General features: G+C 45.2%; 1 protein-coding gene across 1 annotated transcript; it reads left to right on the top strand.

Moving 5' to 3' along the window:
* The first annotated feature begins 5,853 nt into the window (after nucleotides 1–5,853).
* On the top strand, nucleotides 5,854–19,225 carry TXN (thioredoxin). The gene is made up of 5 exons (XM_080669301.1): nucleotides 5,854–6,089; nucleotides 12,102–12,206; nucleotides 12,608–12,667; nucleotides 18,440–18,505; nucleotides 18,971–19,225. Exons 1-5 carry the CDS (start codon nucleotides 6,066–6,068, stop codon nucleotides 19,031–19,033), a joined length of 318 nt encoding a protein of 105 aa, XP_080525427.1. The 5' UTR covers nucleotides 5,854–6,065; the 3' UTR covers nucleotides 19,034–19,225.
* The last annotated feature ends 293 nt before the right edge of the window (nucleotides 19,226–19,518 follow it).

Below are 19,518 nucleotides of genomic sequence, written 5' to 3'. Positions count from 1 at the left end.
CTTGAATTAGAGTTTTTATCAGCAAAGATGGAATTAAAGAGATAACAACATTTTAAAAACTTACCATTGTAAGTAACTTTTACGAGATGTGAGGTCATTTGTTTGGTTGATAACCTATCTTTACTTCAATAAAGCACCTGGAATTTCTTCATTTCTACTTCCACTGCTACTACCTGGGTTGTTAATAGAGTGCCAATGAATGATTTGGCACACGAATACCCGTGTAGGTAAGGAGCAGATAATCTCATTGAGGTTTTGATTTATAGTTCCCTAATGATTAATAATGTTGAACAGATTTTCCATGTACTTATTGGCCATTTGTATATCTTCTTTGGAGAAATGTCTATTCAAATCCTTTGCCCATTTTTTTAAAATATATTTTATTGACTTTTCACAGAGAGGAAGGGAGAGGGATAGAGAGTTAGAAACATCGATGAGAGAGAAACATTGATCAGCTGCTTCGTGCACACCCCCTACTGGGGATGTGCCCGCAACCAAGGTATATGCCCTTGACTGGAATCGAACCTGGGATCCTTCAGTCCGCAGGCTGATGCACTGAGCCAAACTGGCCAGGTCTTGCCCATTTTTTTAATGAGTTGTCTTATTACTGTTGAGTTATAAGAGTTTTTTATATATTCTAGATACAAGTCCCTTGTCAAATATATGATTTCCAAGTATTTCCTCCTACTCTATGGGTTGTCTTTTTCACTTTCTTCATGGCATCCTTTGAAGCACAAAACTTTTTAATTTTGAACAAGTCCAATATTTGTGTTTTTTTATTTGGTTGGTTGTTGTTCCTTTGGTGTATCTAAGAAATCATTGCCTAATTCAAGTTCACTGAAATTGACATCTGTGTTTCCTTCTAAGAATTTTACAGTTTAAGCTCTTAGACTTAGGTCTTTAATCTATTTCAAGTTCATTTCTATAAATGGTGTGAGGTAAGCATCCAACCTCCTTCTTTTATTTTTATTTTTATTTTTATTTTTTTTTAAATATATTTTATTGATTTTTTACAGAGAGGAAGGAAGAGGGACAGATAGTCAGGAACATCGATGAGAGAGAAACATCGATCAGCTGCCTCCTGCACACCTCCCACTGGGGATGTGCCCGCAACCAAGTTACATGCCCTTGACTGGAATCGAACCTGGGACCTTTCAGTCCACAGGCTGACGCTCTATCCACTGAGCCAAACCGGTTTTGGCCAACCTCCTTCTTTTATAAGTGGATATCCAGTTGTCCCAGCACCATTTGTTGAAGATAACCATCCTTTCCCTATGGAATTGTCTTGCACCCTTATGAAAATCAGTTGGCCATAGATTTATGGGTTTATTTCTGAACTCTCAATGCCATCCATTGATCTGTAGTGTACCGTTTTGAAATTGTAGTTTTGTAAGAAGTTTTGAAATTAGGAAGTGAGAGGTGGTTACCATGTGTGGATGAGCTGCCTTGAAAACTGTGCCAGCACTTTCTCCTTGTCATGAACAGAGTCTAAGAGTCAGTGCCCAATTGATGTGACCAGGTAGCCTCCTGAGCCTCGATTTCCCTCCTGTAAATCTCCTAGCAGATGTTGAGAAGAATGATGCAATGCACCCAGCTCTAGGCCTGACAACTATTATACATGTGTATTTGTTTCTTTTCCTTTGACACTTCTTTGTCATGGTATTTTGAGCTCCCAATTTTATATCACTTACCATGGTTTCTTTTCTGTCCTCATCTCAACTCTCTTGCTAGACACAACGCAGTGTGCCTAGTGACCTGGATGCTTCTTTAAAATGCAGATCCGGGGGGTCTACCTCACAAGACTATGATTCCATATGTCTGTCTGGGTGTGGCCCGGAGAATCCACAGTATCCTCCAGGACCCCCAGCTATGCCAAATGAGGCCTATGCCAAGGGCCACACTTGGAGAAACCTATGATCTGAGAAAAGCTTGCTTCAGAAGCCCTAGAGCTGCATTTTCTTCAAATTCAGACCTGAACAAAAACAACAAACCTACTTTTCTAACCCCTCCCCCCCTTGGAGCCCCAGAGACCTGGAACAAGCTCATTTATCACCCATGTTACCTCTTTATTCTCTTCTTGACAAGGAGAATTACCATTTTTGCCTGTCTAGCCCCCATTTCCCTCTCTCTGATAGCCCTCTAGATTTTCCTCACTCCCAGGGCAGATGGTTCAAGCAAGGCTGATGCCCTCCTTCTTCCCATCCCCCATCCCACCTCAAGTCAGTGAAGGTCAGCCTCGAGGACAGTTACTAAACAGTGGTCGGCAAACTCATTAGTCAACAGAGCCAAATATCAACAGTACAATGATTGAAATTTCTTTTGAGAGCCAAATTAATAACATTGTTATTAATTAGGGTACTCCTAAGGTGGCCTTTGCTAAAAACTCAAGGGGCCAAAGAGCCACATGTGGCTCGCGAGCCGCAGTTTGCCGACCACTATACTAGAACAAGGGAAAGGAATGTTCTTCCTTCCGGGATACAGAACTGTTGGGAACCTAAGCCTGGAGTTTTACATAGATGAGGTGGAGAGTCTGCTGAGAAGGAACCGGGAGAAATGGTGCCCCTGTGACAGACTTTGGCCCCCGGAGTTTCTGGTAATATGAGTTACTCCCTTTTTTGGTTGAGGTCAGTTTACTGGCATGTCTCCTGAGGGTTCTAACATACAGAAACCACCCCCCACATAAAGGCCTTTACAACACCCACCTCTCCTCTCACCCCTACCTCTCCTCAGAAAAGGATCCTCTCTCACTGGGCTGTCTCAATTTCCCCCACACCTCACCCTCCTCACCCAGTGTCACCTCCTTGCCACAACTGAAATCCCAAGGACTCAAGTTTCCCCGGTCCTGGTCCTGGTGGCAGGGGACCTTCCTCTTTAGGTAGGGTCAGGTCTAGCCCACTTCTCTTTTCCTCTTTGAGGAGAAAAATATCCTTTCCCTTTGAGACTCATGTTAGCAAGCTCACTGTTTACTGTAATTTCCTGATTACTTAACTCACTTAGGACTTTGACACCTGTTTTACAGTCTCCCCTCCCAGCCCTGCCTCATTCCAGAGGGATTTCAGCATTCCATTCAGTAGCCCGTAATCATAGTTTATGTAGCATTTACTGCATACCAGGCATGGTCCTGAGCACTTTACGGATATTTTAGCTCACTTTTATTATCCCCATTTTATGGGTGAGGAAACTGAGGCACGTAAAGGCTATTTGGACTTGTCTAGTGTTACCCAGCTACTAAGTGGTAGAGAGGGGATGAGGTCAAGGGAATCTAATTGCCGAGTCCGGGCTCTTAACGCACATGCTAGCCTCCCAGTTCCCTGTACTGTAGCATCCCCCACAGCCACTCTGTATTGCTCCTCTGAAGGTGGGAGGGAGTCAGACCTCCTCCAACTAACTGAGTCACTGGGCATTTGGAATGTCCTTGAGAGTTAAGGAATGGCAGCTGAGGATGTCTGTTAGAGAGATCTGTACCTCCTCTTCTTGCAGCTCAATTATTTATTGTCATCTTTCATGTAAATGTGCCAGCTCCTGGTCCTATGACATAGTATTATTTTATAATGCCCTGTAAACTGGGTATACCTGCTGGGGAAACTTGCTGGGGTGCAAGTTGGGCTGAAGACATAGAGGCAGAAAAGCAAGTTATATATTCTGCTCCAGGTGCCCCGTAAGGCCTCTTCTGTGCACCAATGTCCTTATTCTCTGAGAAGGTCACTGCATTCAGGCCTGTCTATCCTTCTTCTGCCTAGGACTGTATTTAGAATGTGTCCCTTGCCCATATCCTTACCATGGTCTGTATGCCTCCACCTTCTAGAAACTTTGCACAATAGGTTCAAAACTTCCAGTTCACCATCCCACGTAATCATGCCTAGGTGTAGCTTCATCCAGAGCTGCTCCACTCTGAAGACTCAGCACCCCAACATCATCCCACCTCTTAACACACAAGCTAGCCTCCCAGTTCCCTGTAATTGTAGCATTCCTACTACTGCTAGAAAAAAACTCACACAAGGGTGTGAACTGGTGTCATAAATATAAGGTCGCCAAGCTCATCATGACACCCCCATGACTCCAAGCAGGCCTAATTAGTACTCACAACAGCTGTAATTATAACTGTTTATTGAGAGCTTACTACTATGTGCACTGTCTTAATCCCTGTTTAACTCTCAAAACACCACCACCATGAGTTAGAGGCCATTGTGGTTGAAAAAAGGGCCACATATTAAACCTGACAAGCTCACAGGAGACCTGAGTGGTAGACCTTGCAAAACCAGAGACCAGCCCAGCCGGGGGTGGCTCAGCAGTTGAGTCTTGACCCAGGAACCCAAGAGATCACTGGTTCGATTACCGGTTCAATTTCTGGTTCGATTCCTGGTCAGGGCATATGCCCAGGTTGAGGTCTTGATCCCCAGAAGGGGACGTGCAGGAGGCAGCTGATCAATGATTCTCTCTCCCTTTCTCTCTGAAATCAATAAAATTAAACATACACACACACACAACCAGAGACCAAAATAACCACACAGGGTGGTCTGAATGTAAAAATTCCTAACTAAAAGTGGGTCATGGTAGGTAGTCATGTCTTAGGCCTGTAGCTTTCTTGACAAAGGTCATCCTTTAACTTTGAAATTATCTATTGTTTTTGTGCATCTGAGATTGTTGGCGGCAACAAAAATGACGCAAAGTGTTAGGATGGTGGAGTCAGACGGCACTTCGTTGGGTTCAGCATTCTTGGTAGAAGAGAGTGGGTGGGCTGGGTCCTCCATGAAAGTATGTAGAACAAAACAGCAAAAAGTCCCTAAGGGCTTTTTAGGGTGGGGATTTTTAGGGGCAGTCCCAGGAATGGATCTCAATAGAATATTCCTCCACTTTCCAGGTGTGACCTTTCAGGGTCTCCACTGATTGGTCTGTGCCCTGGCAGGGGTCATTAGTCAATGCAGCTGGTCCTGAACTCTGCCAGGGGGCATCCCTTGTTTGGTTTTGCTGCTTTTCTGGGCTTGGAGCTGACACACAACTGAGGCCTAGATGTTACCCCTAGGGGTTAATGCTTAGGGGACTGGTCATGCAAGGGCCCACATGGGAGTCCCAGGAGGCCCCTCATTCCCCCTCTAAGGGGTTCTACCACATGACCAGCATGTGCAAGGGGAGGAAAGGTTACCCTGGAGGGAAATCTTGTTTTCCCGTTGCTAGGCACAGTTGGGGGGGCTTTCTGCCCTGGTCAGCTTCCGTACCTGGCCTATCCTCCTTGCTCCCCTGCCTTTCCAGAGCTGGGCCAGTTCCCCTGCCTTGTCTCCAAACTAAAATGCTGTGTCACTGGAGCAATGGAGTCTTCAGTGAAAGTGAAAGAAAAGGAAGGAGGGAAGAGAAAACCATCACTTTAAATGCCGAAAAGAAGGTGGGGGTGCGGCGCAGATATACTTCCTGGTCATGGTTACTCAGCACTTTAGCGGGGGCTGGAGGAGTGGGTGTGGCGGGCCTTTCCGATGAATCCAGCCCTGGCTAGGCGGCTCCTTCACGAGCCTGGCCGTGCTCGATTAAGGCCCGGCTGACCCCTTCCCAGGTGAACCTGCCTGTGGCTCTGGGAGGAGCCGCCTGCCTCGCCGCCTCCCCGCCGCCCCAGGTCATTCACAGTGCAGGCGCCCTTTAAGTCGCTCTATGGCCCCTGCAGACTCCCGCTCCCAGCTAGGGTACCGGGAGTGCGGCGGGGGGTGGGAAGGGGCGGATGGTGGTGGTAAAGATTAGAGGGGGTGAGGGTGCCACGGGGGTTTCCCCGCAGCCCGGTATTCCTGGAAGTCCGCCCCGGGCCCGCGAAGGCCCCGCCCCCAGGCTGCGGCCCCGCCTCCGCCCCCGCCCCCGCCCCCATCGAGCGGCTCCAGGAGGCGGGCCTGGCCGTGGCGCCTGGGCGGGCTCGGGAGGACCGAGCGGGCGCGCCCCCGCCACACGCACGCCGCGCGCGCCCGCGCCCAGCTCCCCGGTGACTATAAAGGGAAGGCGGTCTGCGTGCCGTCTCTGCTCGGTCCGCAGCTTTTCATCCACTTGCATCGCTTCCTGCGGTCGCTGGTCAGACCTCAGCCGCCAAAATGGTGAAGCAGATCGAGAGCAAGGTATGCGCAAGGCCAGGGCGCGACGCGTGGCCTCCGTGGCCGGGGAAGGCGATGGGCTGGAGGTGGGCAGGCCGCCGCTCCGCATCCCGGAGGAAGGGGACGCGGCGGCTCGGCCTGGGGCTGCTAGAAGCCCGGGCCTGGGCGCGCCCTAGGCGCCCGAGCATGCCCAGGAGGGAGGGAGGAGAGGGACGGGAGCCCCCTGGAGGGCAGGGTCGGGCTGCCCAGTGAGCTGGGGGAAATGCACGCGCGCGTGGAGTGTACGGTCGTCCCCTCACTGCGCTTCTGCACCACCCCTGTCTGGGAACTCTCGCTTGAGTGCAGGGAGTCTACTCTTGGCCCCCTATGTATCCGGACGCGCGTCCGGGCCGGGAAATGGAGGGCCCTTTGGAGAATACCGGGGTTGCTGGCCGCCACTCCCTCCCCGGTGAGTGGCGTGATCCACGCGCGCTGGTGGGGTGGGCTTCCATAGGAGCGGATCTAGGACGGAGACCCCCGGCTGCCTCCATCAGTGCTGTGCCCCAGACGTGACGCGTACTGTACCCTAGCAAAGGGGATGGTTTCGGGCCGGCGAACCCGCTTCCCTTCCTTGGGTGTACCAGACCGCCCCGAGCCCCGGAGGTCCAGGTGCCCGCAAGGAAGTGAGGTCCGGGCCGCGCCCTCGGGACTCCTCCTCCTGCGGCGTGGGGCGTGTTTCCGGCAGCGCTGGCTTTGGAATGACTCAGTCCCCAAAGCTGGGCCCAGGGACCTCTGCTGCCCTGCCCGTCTGTGTGATTCACCCACTGTCGGTGACTCTCGCTGGAGCCAGGAATGCCCCTGGGATCAGCTTTCGGGTACCCAGAGGGTGGTTCCATCTTTAAGATGCCCCGGGCAAAAAAAGTTATTGCGAGACTGATACCTTCCCGCCTGGAAAACTCAAGAGCCTAACTAACTGAGTGTGTGGTATACTGTAGCCACTCAAGAAATGTTTGTTAAATGCAGATTCAGAGAAGTGAGGGGGAGAGAATTGATGTTGCTCGAATAGTGGAAGGATCTCGAAAGCTTTTACCCCGCGATATTCCCACTCCAGTGAAGCTGGCCAAAGGCGGGGCCGCGCCTACCTGGAGTGCCCTGGACCCTTTAGATGCTGGGGCGGGCTTCGAGAACCTCTTTTCCTGTAATGGTCCCTTATCTTTTTATCACTTTTAGGAGCAGAAAATAGATGTGATCATTGTAGGAAAATTGGGAAGAGAGGGATTTGCTGTTTCCTACAAGCCACAAAGTAATTGAAATTACGTTATGTCTATATGCTATTTTGTTTCTGAGCTTTTATTTTCCTGTCTAATTTAGCCTGAACAGTTTACATGTAATCAGAAGCTTTTTGTAGCCATGTCAGTATCTGAACACACTGCTGGACATTTCGGCAGTTTTTGTGGCTTCAGTGGCTGTTTTGTTCATAACGCCCTGTGCTGGGGTTAGCGGCTGGAGCGCAGCGACTTAAGGGATGGGAACCTTTAAGGCCTGTAATTGCCACGGGAAGCATGTGAGTGCCCCTCCCTTTCCTTTCAACGCTGACTTTCCCCCAAAACTTCGGCCAGATCGTTAGTAAGAAAATTCTCATTCTCATTGGAATTTCTTTGGTTGATTATTCGTGACTGGCTGACTTTTCTTCTCCCACATGTGTTGATGGGCTCTTTGTAGTCTGTTATCTGCTTGTCCTTAATGATTTTATTATCCTATTGGGATTCATTTTTTTTAATTGTGAGCATTTATATTAAAATCAGCAGCCTTCCCATTTGTTGAAAACAGAGGTCCTTAATACTGATTTTTGTTCTACATATTTTATTTAATACCTACTGAATGAGAAATACCAGCTTAAGGGGTGGGGATTTCGTCCAGGGTCTGGCCACCTCAGTATATAACCTGACAGGTGAGCGAGCACCCATGAACGGAGTGAAAAGACTTTGAGGGGTCTGTGTTAGTAGTCTCAGAATCCATGCAGCACAGATAGAAAATGGGGTGATTCCGGGAGCACGCCTTTCCGTTTTTCCCCGTTTACAGGGTCCTATTTATGGCGCCCTCCTCCCCTAATCAATGAGATGTAGAAGGGTGGTAAGAAATTTGTTCCTCAAAGAAGCACTACATTAGACTCTGATAAATCAGTTGCTCTTCAGCTTTATAATCCAGAGTCATTAGTCAAAAAGTAAACTAATTCGAATGTTCCTTGTAAATATCGAATACACTTGAGATTTTCGTCTTGGTGGACTTGGTGCCATCGGCTTTCCAAAACTATGCTTCCTCCGGGGGTGTTGGTAGCTTGGAGCCACTGGGATCTGTTTCAGATACAGTTGGGATAATTTGATGAGGAAGAAATCACACAGGTTCTTTTCTTCGTTTTCATTATTGTTCTTTCGTTGGCTGTTGTTGTTTTTTAAAGAATAACAGCTGGCCCTAACCAGTTTGGTTCAGTGGATAGAGCTTCGGCCTGTGGACTGAAGGGTCCCGGGTTCGATTCCAGTCAGGGGCATGTACCCTGGTTGCGAGCACATCCCCAGTAGGGGGTGTGCAAGAGGCAGCTGATCGATGTTTCTCTCTCATCAATGTTTCTAGCTCTCTATCCTCCCTTCCTCTCTGTAAAAAAAATCAGTAAAATATTTAAAAAAAATAAAGAATAACAGCTGCCATTTATTGAACACAGGCACTTTGCTAAATACTTTACAAACTACTCTTGTGCTTTTATTAGTTATCTGTGGAATGGTTGTGCTTAGGAAAAGAGATGCTAGACTCTGCTTCTATTTATGTACCCCACCTAATAGAGTTTTGTTTTTAAAATATTTGTGTCAGGCCCTTGTTTAGAGTGTCTGCCCAAGCACTGGAGGGTCTCAGGTTCGATTCCCAGTCCACCGGTGCACATGCTGGTCTCCAGGTTCAATCCCCCATCCCTGACCCAGTTGGGGGTTATGCAGGAGGCAACCAGTTGATGTGCCTCTCTCATATTGATATCTGTCTCTCTCCCTTTCCTTTTTTTTTTTTTTCTAATCCTCACCCGAGGATATTGTTCCATTGATTTTTAGGGAGAGTGGAAGAGAGAGGGAAAGACAGAGAGAAACATCGATGTGAGAGAAACACATTGATTGGTTGCCTCCTGCATACACCCTGACCAGGGCTCTGGGCCAGGGAGGAGCCTGCAACCGAGGTGCGTCCCCTTGACTGGAATCGAACCCAGGACCCTTAGGTCTGCAGGCCAATGCTCTATCCACTGAGCCGAACAGGCTAGGGTGTCTCCCTTTCCCTCTTTCTCTCCCCCTCCCTCCCTTCCACTCTCTAAAAAATCAATGGACAAAATAATCCTTGGGTGAGAATTTTAAAAATTTTTTTTTAAATATTTGTGTCAGTAAAGAGGACCTTTAATAATTTTCATTTTTAGTTTCTGGAAGCTAGGGATTGTGGTTTGCTTCTTAGTGAAGTAATTTTGAATCATTTTCAAACGGATGTCTGTTTTAGGTAAATGTTAAGTATCAGGAGATGAGAAATGGTTCAGAAGTCTACACATACCATGCTCCGACTCAGGTTCATTGGAACCAAAGTTCCTATTGCGTGCCCTTTTTTTTTTTTTTTTCAGATTTTTAGGTACTTTTGCTGCAATTTGATTCTGAATTATTTGGGGAATTCCTTGGGAGTGTTTGAAATAATATTCTATGTTGAAAGTAATTTTACCAAGTACTTACTGAGAGCCAGCTATGTTCACAAAACAATATACAGTTGACCCTTGTACAACCTAGGGGTTAGGGACATCAGCCTCCGCACAACCGAAAATGTGAGTAGAACTTTTGATTCCCCGCAAATAGCCTACAGGTGACCAGACACCTTACAGAGAGCATTAACAGTCAGCTAACACATATTTTGTATGTTATATGTGTTGTATACTGGATTCTTCCCATAAAGTAAGCTAGAGAAAAGAAAGTCATAAGGAAGAGAGAATACATTTACAATGCTGTCCATACTTATTGGGAAACTTTATCAATGACCCACGTAGTTCAAACCCGTGTTGTTCAAGGGTCCACTGTATTCATCTGACCAGACAGTGTCATTCCTTGACTTTTTTTCCTGTCTTATCTGGATCTTGCTTGTGTAGAATGGCTTGCTTGACCTTCTAAAAATTTCAACTGGAAAAATCAGTGGTGATTTGGAAATGTAATTTCTAGAATTCTTTTTTATTTTAGAGGGGGGAGGTGGAGAAATTGTTGTTCCACTTATTCATGCATTTATTGCTTGATTCTTGTATGTGCCCTGACCAGGGATCGAACCTGCAATCTTGGCGTATCAGGACGGTGCTCTCACCAACTGAGCTACCCACCTAGGGCCAATGTCTGTAATTCTAACTTGACTCTCCCCACCGACCCCCAAAGGCAGGGTGACAGTTTGTACCCGCGTAACGGAAAAGGTTACATAAGTAATGACGTGCCATTCTCGAAACACCATTTGTGAGTTATTTCCCCCAAAAAAATGTGACGTAGAAATTAGAAATCTAGAGAAGTAACAGTACTTGAGGGGAATTCACTCCAGGTATCAATGGTGATTTATTTCCCTTTTTATGGGACCAGATCTGATCTGATTCTTAGCTGTCAAAGGAGGGGAACATTCGTTTTTAATGAAACCAGTGTGATCCGCATTTTCTCCTTGAAGAAAACCTAGACTTCAGATGTAGATGTTTGTGTTTTGATTTCTCTTCGTTGCCCCGGTTTTGATCAGCACTGACTGACTAATTGTGGTTAAATGAGTTTAACTGAAAGCTTAGGTTCCCAGGGTTACAGTATCAAGACCATCGGTAAATTATTCACGGAGGTTGGTGGTAAGGGATTTCTTGGTCATTTCTGCTCCTGGCATTTTCTTTAACGTGCATTCCTTAGGAGGAACTAAAACTGTCTTTCATTCGGTCAACAATGAGGGCAGAGCTTTGAGATAAAGGGCAGAAGTCAACTATACACAGTTTGATCTGAACTCTGGAAACGCCATTAAAAGGAATACAAGGAGATATGCTTAATGTCGCCAGTGACTGAATGTAAGCATTTGCAGGAGGTTACTTTTCCTTTCTTTTGCTTTTGGAAAGTTCCACCATAGGAAATATTAATTTAATGAAAAAAATGTTAGATTTAAAAAAAACTTGTGTTGTAGATAGCAAAATTCTGTGTCTTTGTGACAATTCAGGTGATCCCCTTTCACCAGTTAAGTATTTAGTAAATGTGTCCAAAATACAGTGGAACCTCGTTTCTCAAACGTCTCCCATCTCGAACAATTCGCTTCTCAACCTGACAACCCTTTCATGCTGATACCTGTATGATGAGTCACACATCTGTCAGGTGACAAAGGAGAAATTGCACAAATATAAGTCTGTTTACTACTGTTAAGATATCAGGATCTTGTGCTGTGAATATTTTCGTGGTTTTTTGTTTTTGTTGCTGCTTATAATTTGTAAAATTTTTGTTTTTACTATACATTTCCTTTAGTTTTTGTTAAATTTTCGTTTACACTTCATGTCCTTTCTGTACTTAAAGTATTTATTTATAGATTACACAGAATAGACATATACTGTATGTAAGAAAGGTTAAAATGGAATCATTGGGGGTCTGGAATGGATTATATTGCTAATGGGAAAAAATGATTCGGTTTTCGAACAGCCTTCCGGAATGAATTAAGTTTGAGAAACGAGGTTACACTGTACCTAGATTTGATGTGGAAACATTTTTAATACAAATGTCTATTTTTTCCTTAGTTTGGATATAGGTTGACTAATATTTTATAAAATATTCAGACACATGAATATTGATACACTTTACACATACTTGTTTCATCTTATCAAGTAATATTATAAACAACGCCAAAGGATTTTTGTTATTGTTTTTCAAGCAGTTTCTTTGGGTTTTCCTATTAAAAGATAGGTTTTGCTTCCATGACCTCTGAATTGTGCTTTGTGTCACATTTCATCAGGTTTTATTGGGGCTTTTTATCTGACACATGCCTTTCTATTTTCCTTAGTATGCTTTTCAGGAAGCCTTGAACAGTGCAGGAGATAAGTTGGTAGTCGTCGACTTCTCCGCCACGTGGTGTGGGCCTTGCAAAATGATCAAGCCCTTCTTTCATGTGAGTATTGAACGCCTTCTGCTTTGTAAGAGATTTGTGTTCCTTGGGTTGGTGGTCACAACCCTAGGGAAAAAAAACAAAGAGTTTGTGGGTTGTTGTCTGGTCTTTGGTCCAAAAACAATAATGTAACAACCTAAATAAGTTAGCTTTGACACACATAGCCCATTGAAGACAACTTTTAAAAGCTAATTCAGTTGTCTTAAATAGTTTTGCTTTAGTTCGCTCTCTCTGAAATTGGGGCCTCGAGTTCTTTTACTCTAGGAGGAATTTGATTGTTATGCTTACCTGGTCCCTAGTCTAAATTTTGGCATCTTTTATTATATTTCCATTTAAGAAGGTTGGGATGGACTGCCATTAACAAGTTGTAATTCTTTGTGTGTTTTTCATTTAAAATGTTCCAGTCCCTCTCTGAGAAGTATTCCAATGTGGTATTCCTTGAAGTAGATGTGGATGACTGTCAGGTACGTGGCTGGAAATCTGGAATGCTACTTGGCTAAAAGGTTTTCTTTTGAAAGACTAGGTACTTGTGCCAACTATGAACTTAATCCCAGATAACAGCAGGTATGTGTATCGCACCCTAAAATAAGCATAAAAATAGATGGTTGAGGCTTCGGTACTTTACTTCCCCGTTATCTACCTTCCAAAAACCTTTATATTCTACCTAACACTATAGAGTTGATGGTTATCACCAAATGTGGAGACCACTTTCAAGGTTCTTACGAAGTAATGACATGAGAAAGTATATCCACACACTTATTCTGTCTAGTCTTAGTTGATTTTGGTCAATTAGAAAACCCAACAGTTTTTAAAGAAAAAACACCAAGCTGCCTAGTAGAGAGCTGAGAGAATAATTTAGGGAAGATTCCAGGTTGGTTGAATTAACAAATGCTTGTTTAGCACTTTTATGGGCCAGGCACTGTTCTGTGCCTTACAAGTCTTGATTCATTTAAATCCTTGTGCTATCACCCCCATTTTACAGAAGAGAAAACCAGAGGTGTGAGGTGGTCCATGGAGGTCCCGTGGCAGAGCCTGGGTTTAAAATGAGGTCGCTGGCTCCCCAGCCCTTGCTCTTTCCCACTCAAGGCCGCTCCATGGTGTGGGGCAGTGGTCGGCAAACTCGTTAGTCGGAGCCAAATATCAACAGTACAACGATTGAAATTTCTTTTGAGAGCCAAATTTTTTAAACTTCTTCTAATGCCACTTCTTCAACATAGACTCGCCCAGGCCGTGGTATTTTGTGGAAGAGCCACACTCAAGGGGCCAAAGAGCCGCATATGGCTCGCGAGCCGCAGTTTGCCGACCACTGGTGTGGGGCATGCAGATCAGGTTCCCAGCACGGGACCATGCCTCTCACAGCCCACTGAGCGAGAAGAGCCTGCTAAGGCGTCTCACTGGGTGCTCTTTAGAGCTAGGTGGGCATTTGCCCCTGCCCCAGTGGGCAGGAGAGGTCTAGGCTATGATGTGGCAGCAAAGGCGCTAGACCTTGGTTCCAGTCCTGGCTCAGTGACTTCTGCTTCAGGCTAAGCCAGTGGTCGGCAAACTGCGGCTCGTGAGCCGCGGTTTGCCGCTCTGTTGACGAATGAATTTGCCGACCACTGGGCTGATCCTCCTTCCCTGAGCCTTGGTGTTTGGCTGTGGTCAGATGTTAATACTTGCCCCATCAGCTTGGCCAAAGCTGCATATTCGTTGAGCAGCTATGGAATGCACTGCCGGAAGCCGTTCCATCCTTGCTGCTTGACACAGTCGCTGCAGGGAAGAAACATCTGCACAGCATATGTTCCACGGGACCTGGACCGCTGGGGCTGGACCCGGCGGTGTACTAAAGGGTCGATAAAAGGGGGCACAGGGTTATACTTCCTAAATCTGTGAGGACCTTCCCACAGCACGGTCGCCAGTTCCACACGCGTCCCCTCCCTCGCACTCCATGCTCTGCGGGCGCGGCCTTGCCTTCCCTAGCTGATGAGCTCCTACGTGCAGTGCAGGCTTCACATCTTTTCCAGGAACACTTCTCCGGTTACCTTCTTGGGTGGCCCAGACTAGGTTAGTTTCCCTTCCTCTGTCCCCAGGTATCCTCGGCCCCTTTTCCTCTTGCACTTACGGTTGTGGAATGGGGTGGATCTTCTTCCTAGTAGACTGCCTGCTTTCTCCCCCAGCTCGGTCCCTTGTTAGCTGTACAGGCTTGGTTATCTTTTCTGTGCCTCGGTTTGAGCCTCTGTAAAATGGCAATGTTAATGCAGCATCATAGGACAGTCATCAGGGTTAAATGAGATAACACCTAGAAAGTGCTTAGAACAATTCCTGGCACGTGTTAAATATTCATTGAATCTTTCTAATGGCCTGTGTGTCTATCCTGGACTGTTAGTCTCTAAGTTTCTTGGGGTCAGGAACTCTCTTACTCACCTTTGTTTCTTCACTAAGCACGCCTTCCTGGCATGCCGTAGGTGTAAAATGAATGGTTGTCGAGCTATTGTTCTGATGTGTTGCATGGTTTTAGGAAAAGAAGAATTGAGAGTAGATAGTATGTGTTAGGTTAAAACAGGGAGCAAGGATTTTTTCCAACTTACAGTCTTGAGAGAAACTTCTGGTGCTGACCCTGTCAAATAGCAACTGAATACATTTTTACTGGAAAGTAATACCATGTGCTGGATGTTGTGGGAAGCTCTCTGCGTGCGTTAGGTCACTTAATCCTCACAGGAGCTGTGAGAACAGCTTCTTAGCACCCCCGCTGAAGAGCTAGTGGACTGTAGCACAGAGGTATGTCAATCAAGGCAGAGTTGGGGGAGGGGGCGTGTTGAGCCCTGACCCGTGGCCCAGCGCTCTTACCGCCTTCGGGAAGCAGATGTGCAGAGCAGGCAGGACTGCTGTATGCCTGAGCTGCTCTTCCGCGTCTGGTTGGCATACTCCTAATCACCCTGAGTTTCCAAACCTTGAAGTGCCCCACTCACACCTGGGGGGGGGGGGGTGGCGGGCTTTCACTTTGCCTCCCTATTGTAAAGGTTGAATACCTTTATTTTTTTTTCTTTTTTTCTTTTTTTTTTTTAAATATATTTTATTGATATTTCACAGAGAGGAAGGGAGAGGGATAGAGAGCTAGAAACATCGATCAGCTGCCTCCTGCACACCTCCCACTGGGGATGTGCCCGCAACCAAGGTACATGCCCTTGACCGGAATCGAATCTGGAACCCTTCAGTCCGCAGGCCGACGCTCTATCCACTGAGCCAAACCGGTTTCGGCGGTTGAATACCTTTAATGGCTGCTATTACGACCACCTCAGTAGCTTTATCTGTTGCAGAGGTGAAAGTTGCACTAATTCCAGAACCCTTTGATCGCCACATACACATAGCTGCAGTCTGTCAGTTCCTACTCACCTGGTCATTCAGCAGAATTAGCAAGGCAAGTCATTCAAACAAAAAGCAATTCCTTAAACAATCAGTCATTTCACCCTGGAATTCATGAATTGTGTGAGTGGGTCTCCTGGTTGCTTGGAAACTCTAGGTGAAACCATCACCTCGTGTGGACTCTAAAAGAATACAGATAAGGGGTGAAAATTACATCAGTCTCATTTCTGAACATTAGATCATATCATTAAGTAGATGGAATGTTTCATGACTGAATTAGTCTTTGAAACTGATACACAGATCGCTCCCGACCATGAACGACAGACCCAGGCTCATTTATACGTTTATAATGTCTTTGGAGCAAGCAGCACACAGCTTTGAAAGGAGGAGCTATAAACCCGAGGGTAGGAAGACGTTACCTTTTGGGTGTAATAGATTCCAGTGGGCAGCTAGGAGGCATGGGCACGTAACGTGGTGCACAAGGAAAACTCAGTACTCACAGGGAAGTTTGCGTACTAGCCCTTTGGGAACGACGGGCTCCCGGCTCTCCGCAGGGCATGGTGCTTCGGTAAATTAAAACAAGAAACAAGTGATTGAGCCCCGATAGTTCTGTAACATCTTAGAACAGCCAGAAATGAGTTAATGATAGAGCGGACAAAAGCAGGTTTAAAGTGATTTCCCTATATGGATTGTAAGCCAGAAGCCATTAAAACTAACAAGGTAAAATGTAGTCTTGTTACGCTTACTAGTAAAAGCTAATAAAAATCAGAGACTGTAAAGCTGTAGGGATGGAGAACCGGTCGGTTGTTGCTAGGGGGTGGGGTGAGCGGAGGGTTTGACTACAAAGGAGCTGCTGAAGGGAATTTTGGGGGAGTGAGGGAATAGTTTTGTGTCCTGGTTTTGGTGGTGTTTATAGGACTATGCAAGTGTCAGAACTTGTCCACACACACCCCCAAAAGTGAATTTTACTATATGTCAGTTTACAATTTCAGATTGTTCACCGAAAAGAAACACAAAACAGGAAGTGGAGGTGTTATTGGGGAGTAGGCTGGCTTTTCTTTCTAAGAGGGAAGGGATAAGAATGTTTTCAAAACCTCGGAGGTAACTACTTAATTTTTAAGTGCGCATAACTTTGAAATCACTACAGAAGTAGCAAACCAGTCCATAGAACAAGAAGAAAACAAAAGTGATAAAAGTAAAACATTAACTTTGGATAGCAAAGGTCAAGTCCATAGAAGATTGTGATAGGAATACTATGTTCCTGCAATATTGACTCAGTACTATTAAAATGTCAGACTCGCGCCCTGGCCGGTTTGGCTCAGTGACTAGAGCATCGGCCTGCGGACTGAAGGGTCCTGGGTTCGATTCCCGGTCAAGGGCACATGCCCGGGTTATGGGCTCGATCCCCAGTACACAGCCGATCCATGATTCTCATCATGGATGTTTCTCTCTCCCTCTGAAATCAATAAAAATATATTAAAATAAAATGTCAGACTCCAAATTGGTCTAACTCAATCTGACATTTTGGGGAGCTTGACCATGACATTCTGAAACAATGTGGCCAGGGAAATCCCTGGAAGTTCTTGGGTTTCCGAGATCTGGGTCCGAGGGCTCTGCTGCCTGGGCTGCTCCCCTGCACAGTTTTGCTGCTTAGGGGGCTGTGAGGTTCTCCGTTTCTTACCTGAGCCTCTCTTGAGTGCCGAGCGGGCACTGACCAGCCCTTAACAGCTCTCTTCACCCGAAACACTTGTCCAAACAAGACTATTTTCATGGCATTTCCCTTCAAACTTTATGTGAACAGAGTATTGTGTTAAAAGTTCCTGTGACAAGCCCTAACCGGTTTGGCTCAGTGGATAGAGCGTCGGCCTGCGGACTGAAGGGTCCCGGGTTCGATTCCGGTCAAGGGCATGTACCTTGGTTGCGGGCACATCCCCAGTAGGAGGTGTGCAGGAGGCAGCTGATCGATGTTTCTCTCTCATCGATGTTTCTCTCTCATCAATGTTTCTAACTCTCTATCCCTCTCCCTTCCTCTCTGTAAAAAAGCAATAAAATATATTAAAAAAAAAAAAAAAGTTCCTGTGACAAAACCGAAGAATGCTTGATGGCCTTTGAGCTGCAGAAAAATCTTAGATGTGGGAAGAGCCACATCTGGGAGAAGAAGATAGGAGCCCACCAACCCACCAGCCCGATTTACAGTGTTTTGAGTTGCCCATTTGTCTCAAAGCTGGCTGGCCCACGAAGGTTCGACCATTAGCGTCAGATGGGGCTCAACCTTGTAGTGCCCCTCAGACAATTCCGATGCTGCAGCCGGGTTTGTTTGAGAACTGGCAAGTAAAATTTTAATTAAAAACATGAAAGAAACAAGAACCAGTGCGTGCCCCTTTAGGTTCCTGTGACGTTATTCTTGAACAATTTTTTCACAAGTAATTTGCTCCTTTATGATCATTATCTCTATACCCCATTCCCATAATAAATCTGGGAAAACTAGGTGCAAAGATAGAGGTGCTAATTCTGAGGACTAGTTGGTATTATAACCCTGAGTACAGTTAAAGAATTTGTTGCTTTATGAGATTCTTGAAATAGCCAAGATGTAATTGGACTAAACAGCTTATTGACTCACCAATAGTATCGGATGCAAGTAGCATTCGGCTCCTTCCTTGGTGCCCCTCTGAGGAGAGTACATATTAGTAAGAATTTTAATTGAGAATATAACTAGGGTTTTGTGTTACCATTATATTCATTGTCGATTTTTATATGCTAAATAAAGGCCTAATACTAAGATATGGATTATACAACAGAAAAAAGAATCTGGTTTTGGATTCTGTGCTTCTGTCAAAGTTCAATACTAAGTTTTATTTTTATTCTCTCTCCCACTACCCCCCCCCCCAACCCAGGATGTTGCTGCAGAGTGTGAAGTCAAATGCATGCCAACCTTCCAGTTTTTTAAAAAAGGACAGAAGGTAGGCACATCTGACCTTGAAGAAAGCTGAGTAATAGAAAAACATGATATAAATGAAGAAAGAAGTTACTTATTCCTTCTTACTGAGAAGCATGTCCCCATTGTTTACTTTTAAGTACTTAAATAGGTCACTCTTCATTGACTGGGGTACATAATGTGGCATCTAATTGAAAATGGATCTTTGCTAGACCCAGTCACTAAATCTGTGATTGGTACTTCATATTCTCTAACAAAGTATATTTGTCGTTGTTAAGAGGTATTTGAGTCTTTTGCCTGTTCTTGAGGGGCTATTTTCTCTTAGTTTTTGTTTTTAACTTAAAACTGTGTTATCCAAGGTGTTAATTTTGAATTAGATTATACCTCTCCTTTGCCCCCAGTTTTCCCCCATTCTGTGTGATCATGTCTTATGCACAAAGTAGAGATAACAGTGCTACTATCTAATGTCAATTCAATATTTTCTTAACAGGTGGGTGAGTTTTCTGGAGCTAATAAGGAAAAACTTGAAGCCACCATCAATGAATTCGTTTAATCACGTTAACCAGCCATTGGCTCTTGTAATTTTTTTTATTTACAAAAAAAAAAATAGATCAAGTATAGAGACTATATACTCAACTACCATCTGATTATAAATGACAATAAAATATTAATTCTACCCTTTTTAAAACTGTCTGGTGTCTTGACTAGCTTTCAAAATAAATGAAAAGTGGCCAATTAGAAGGTATTTAGTGTCCTAATTATTTTCACATATTCTTGATCACTTTTTAGTAAAACTTGTAGGTCACTGATTGCTTTTAAGATTTTTCTTTTGTATTGTTACTACTTTCGTGTATTTCTAGGAAAATCTTGTTGAGAACAATGTAGGTAATAGATTACTATTTTTAAATTCTATTCTTGTTTTATTCTTAAGAACAGAGAAAATAGCATTCTCTACTCCTGCAGGCAAATCCCCTGTGCACTCTGAATGATCAGTGTGACCCAAACTAATGTCCACCCATGAAGGAATTGTTCCTCTGG

The sequence above is a fragment of the Plecotus auritus genome (genome assembly GCF_963455305.1).
Source record: "Plecotus auritus genome assembly, chromosome: 5".
Lineage (NCBI taxonomy): Eukaryota > Metazoa > Chordata > Mammalia > Chiroptera > Vespertilionidae > Plecotus > Plecotus auritus.
The sequence above is the reverse complement of the archived record's forward strand: the minus strand, read 5'-3'. Positions and strand labels throughout refer to the sequence as shown.

Bases quoted from the DNA above. Each gene is read 5' to 3' on its own strand.
- TXN (XM_080669301.1), top strand. From the start codon at position 6,066: ATGGTGAAGCAGATCGAGAGCAAG. The intron at 12,668-18,439 runs GTACGTGGCTGG...CCCCCAACCCAG, and splicing joins TAGATGTGGATGACTGTCAG to GATGTTGCTGCAGAGTGTGA. The intron at 18,506-18,970 runs GTAGGCACATCT...TTTTCTTAACAG, and splicing joins TTTTTAAAAAAGGACAGAAG to GTGGGTGAGTTTTCTGGAGC.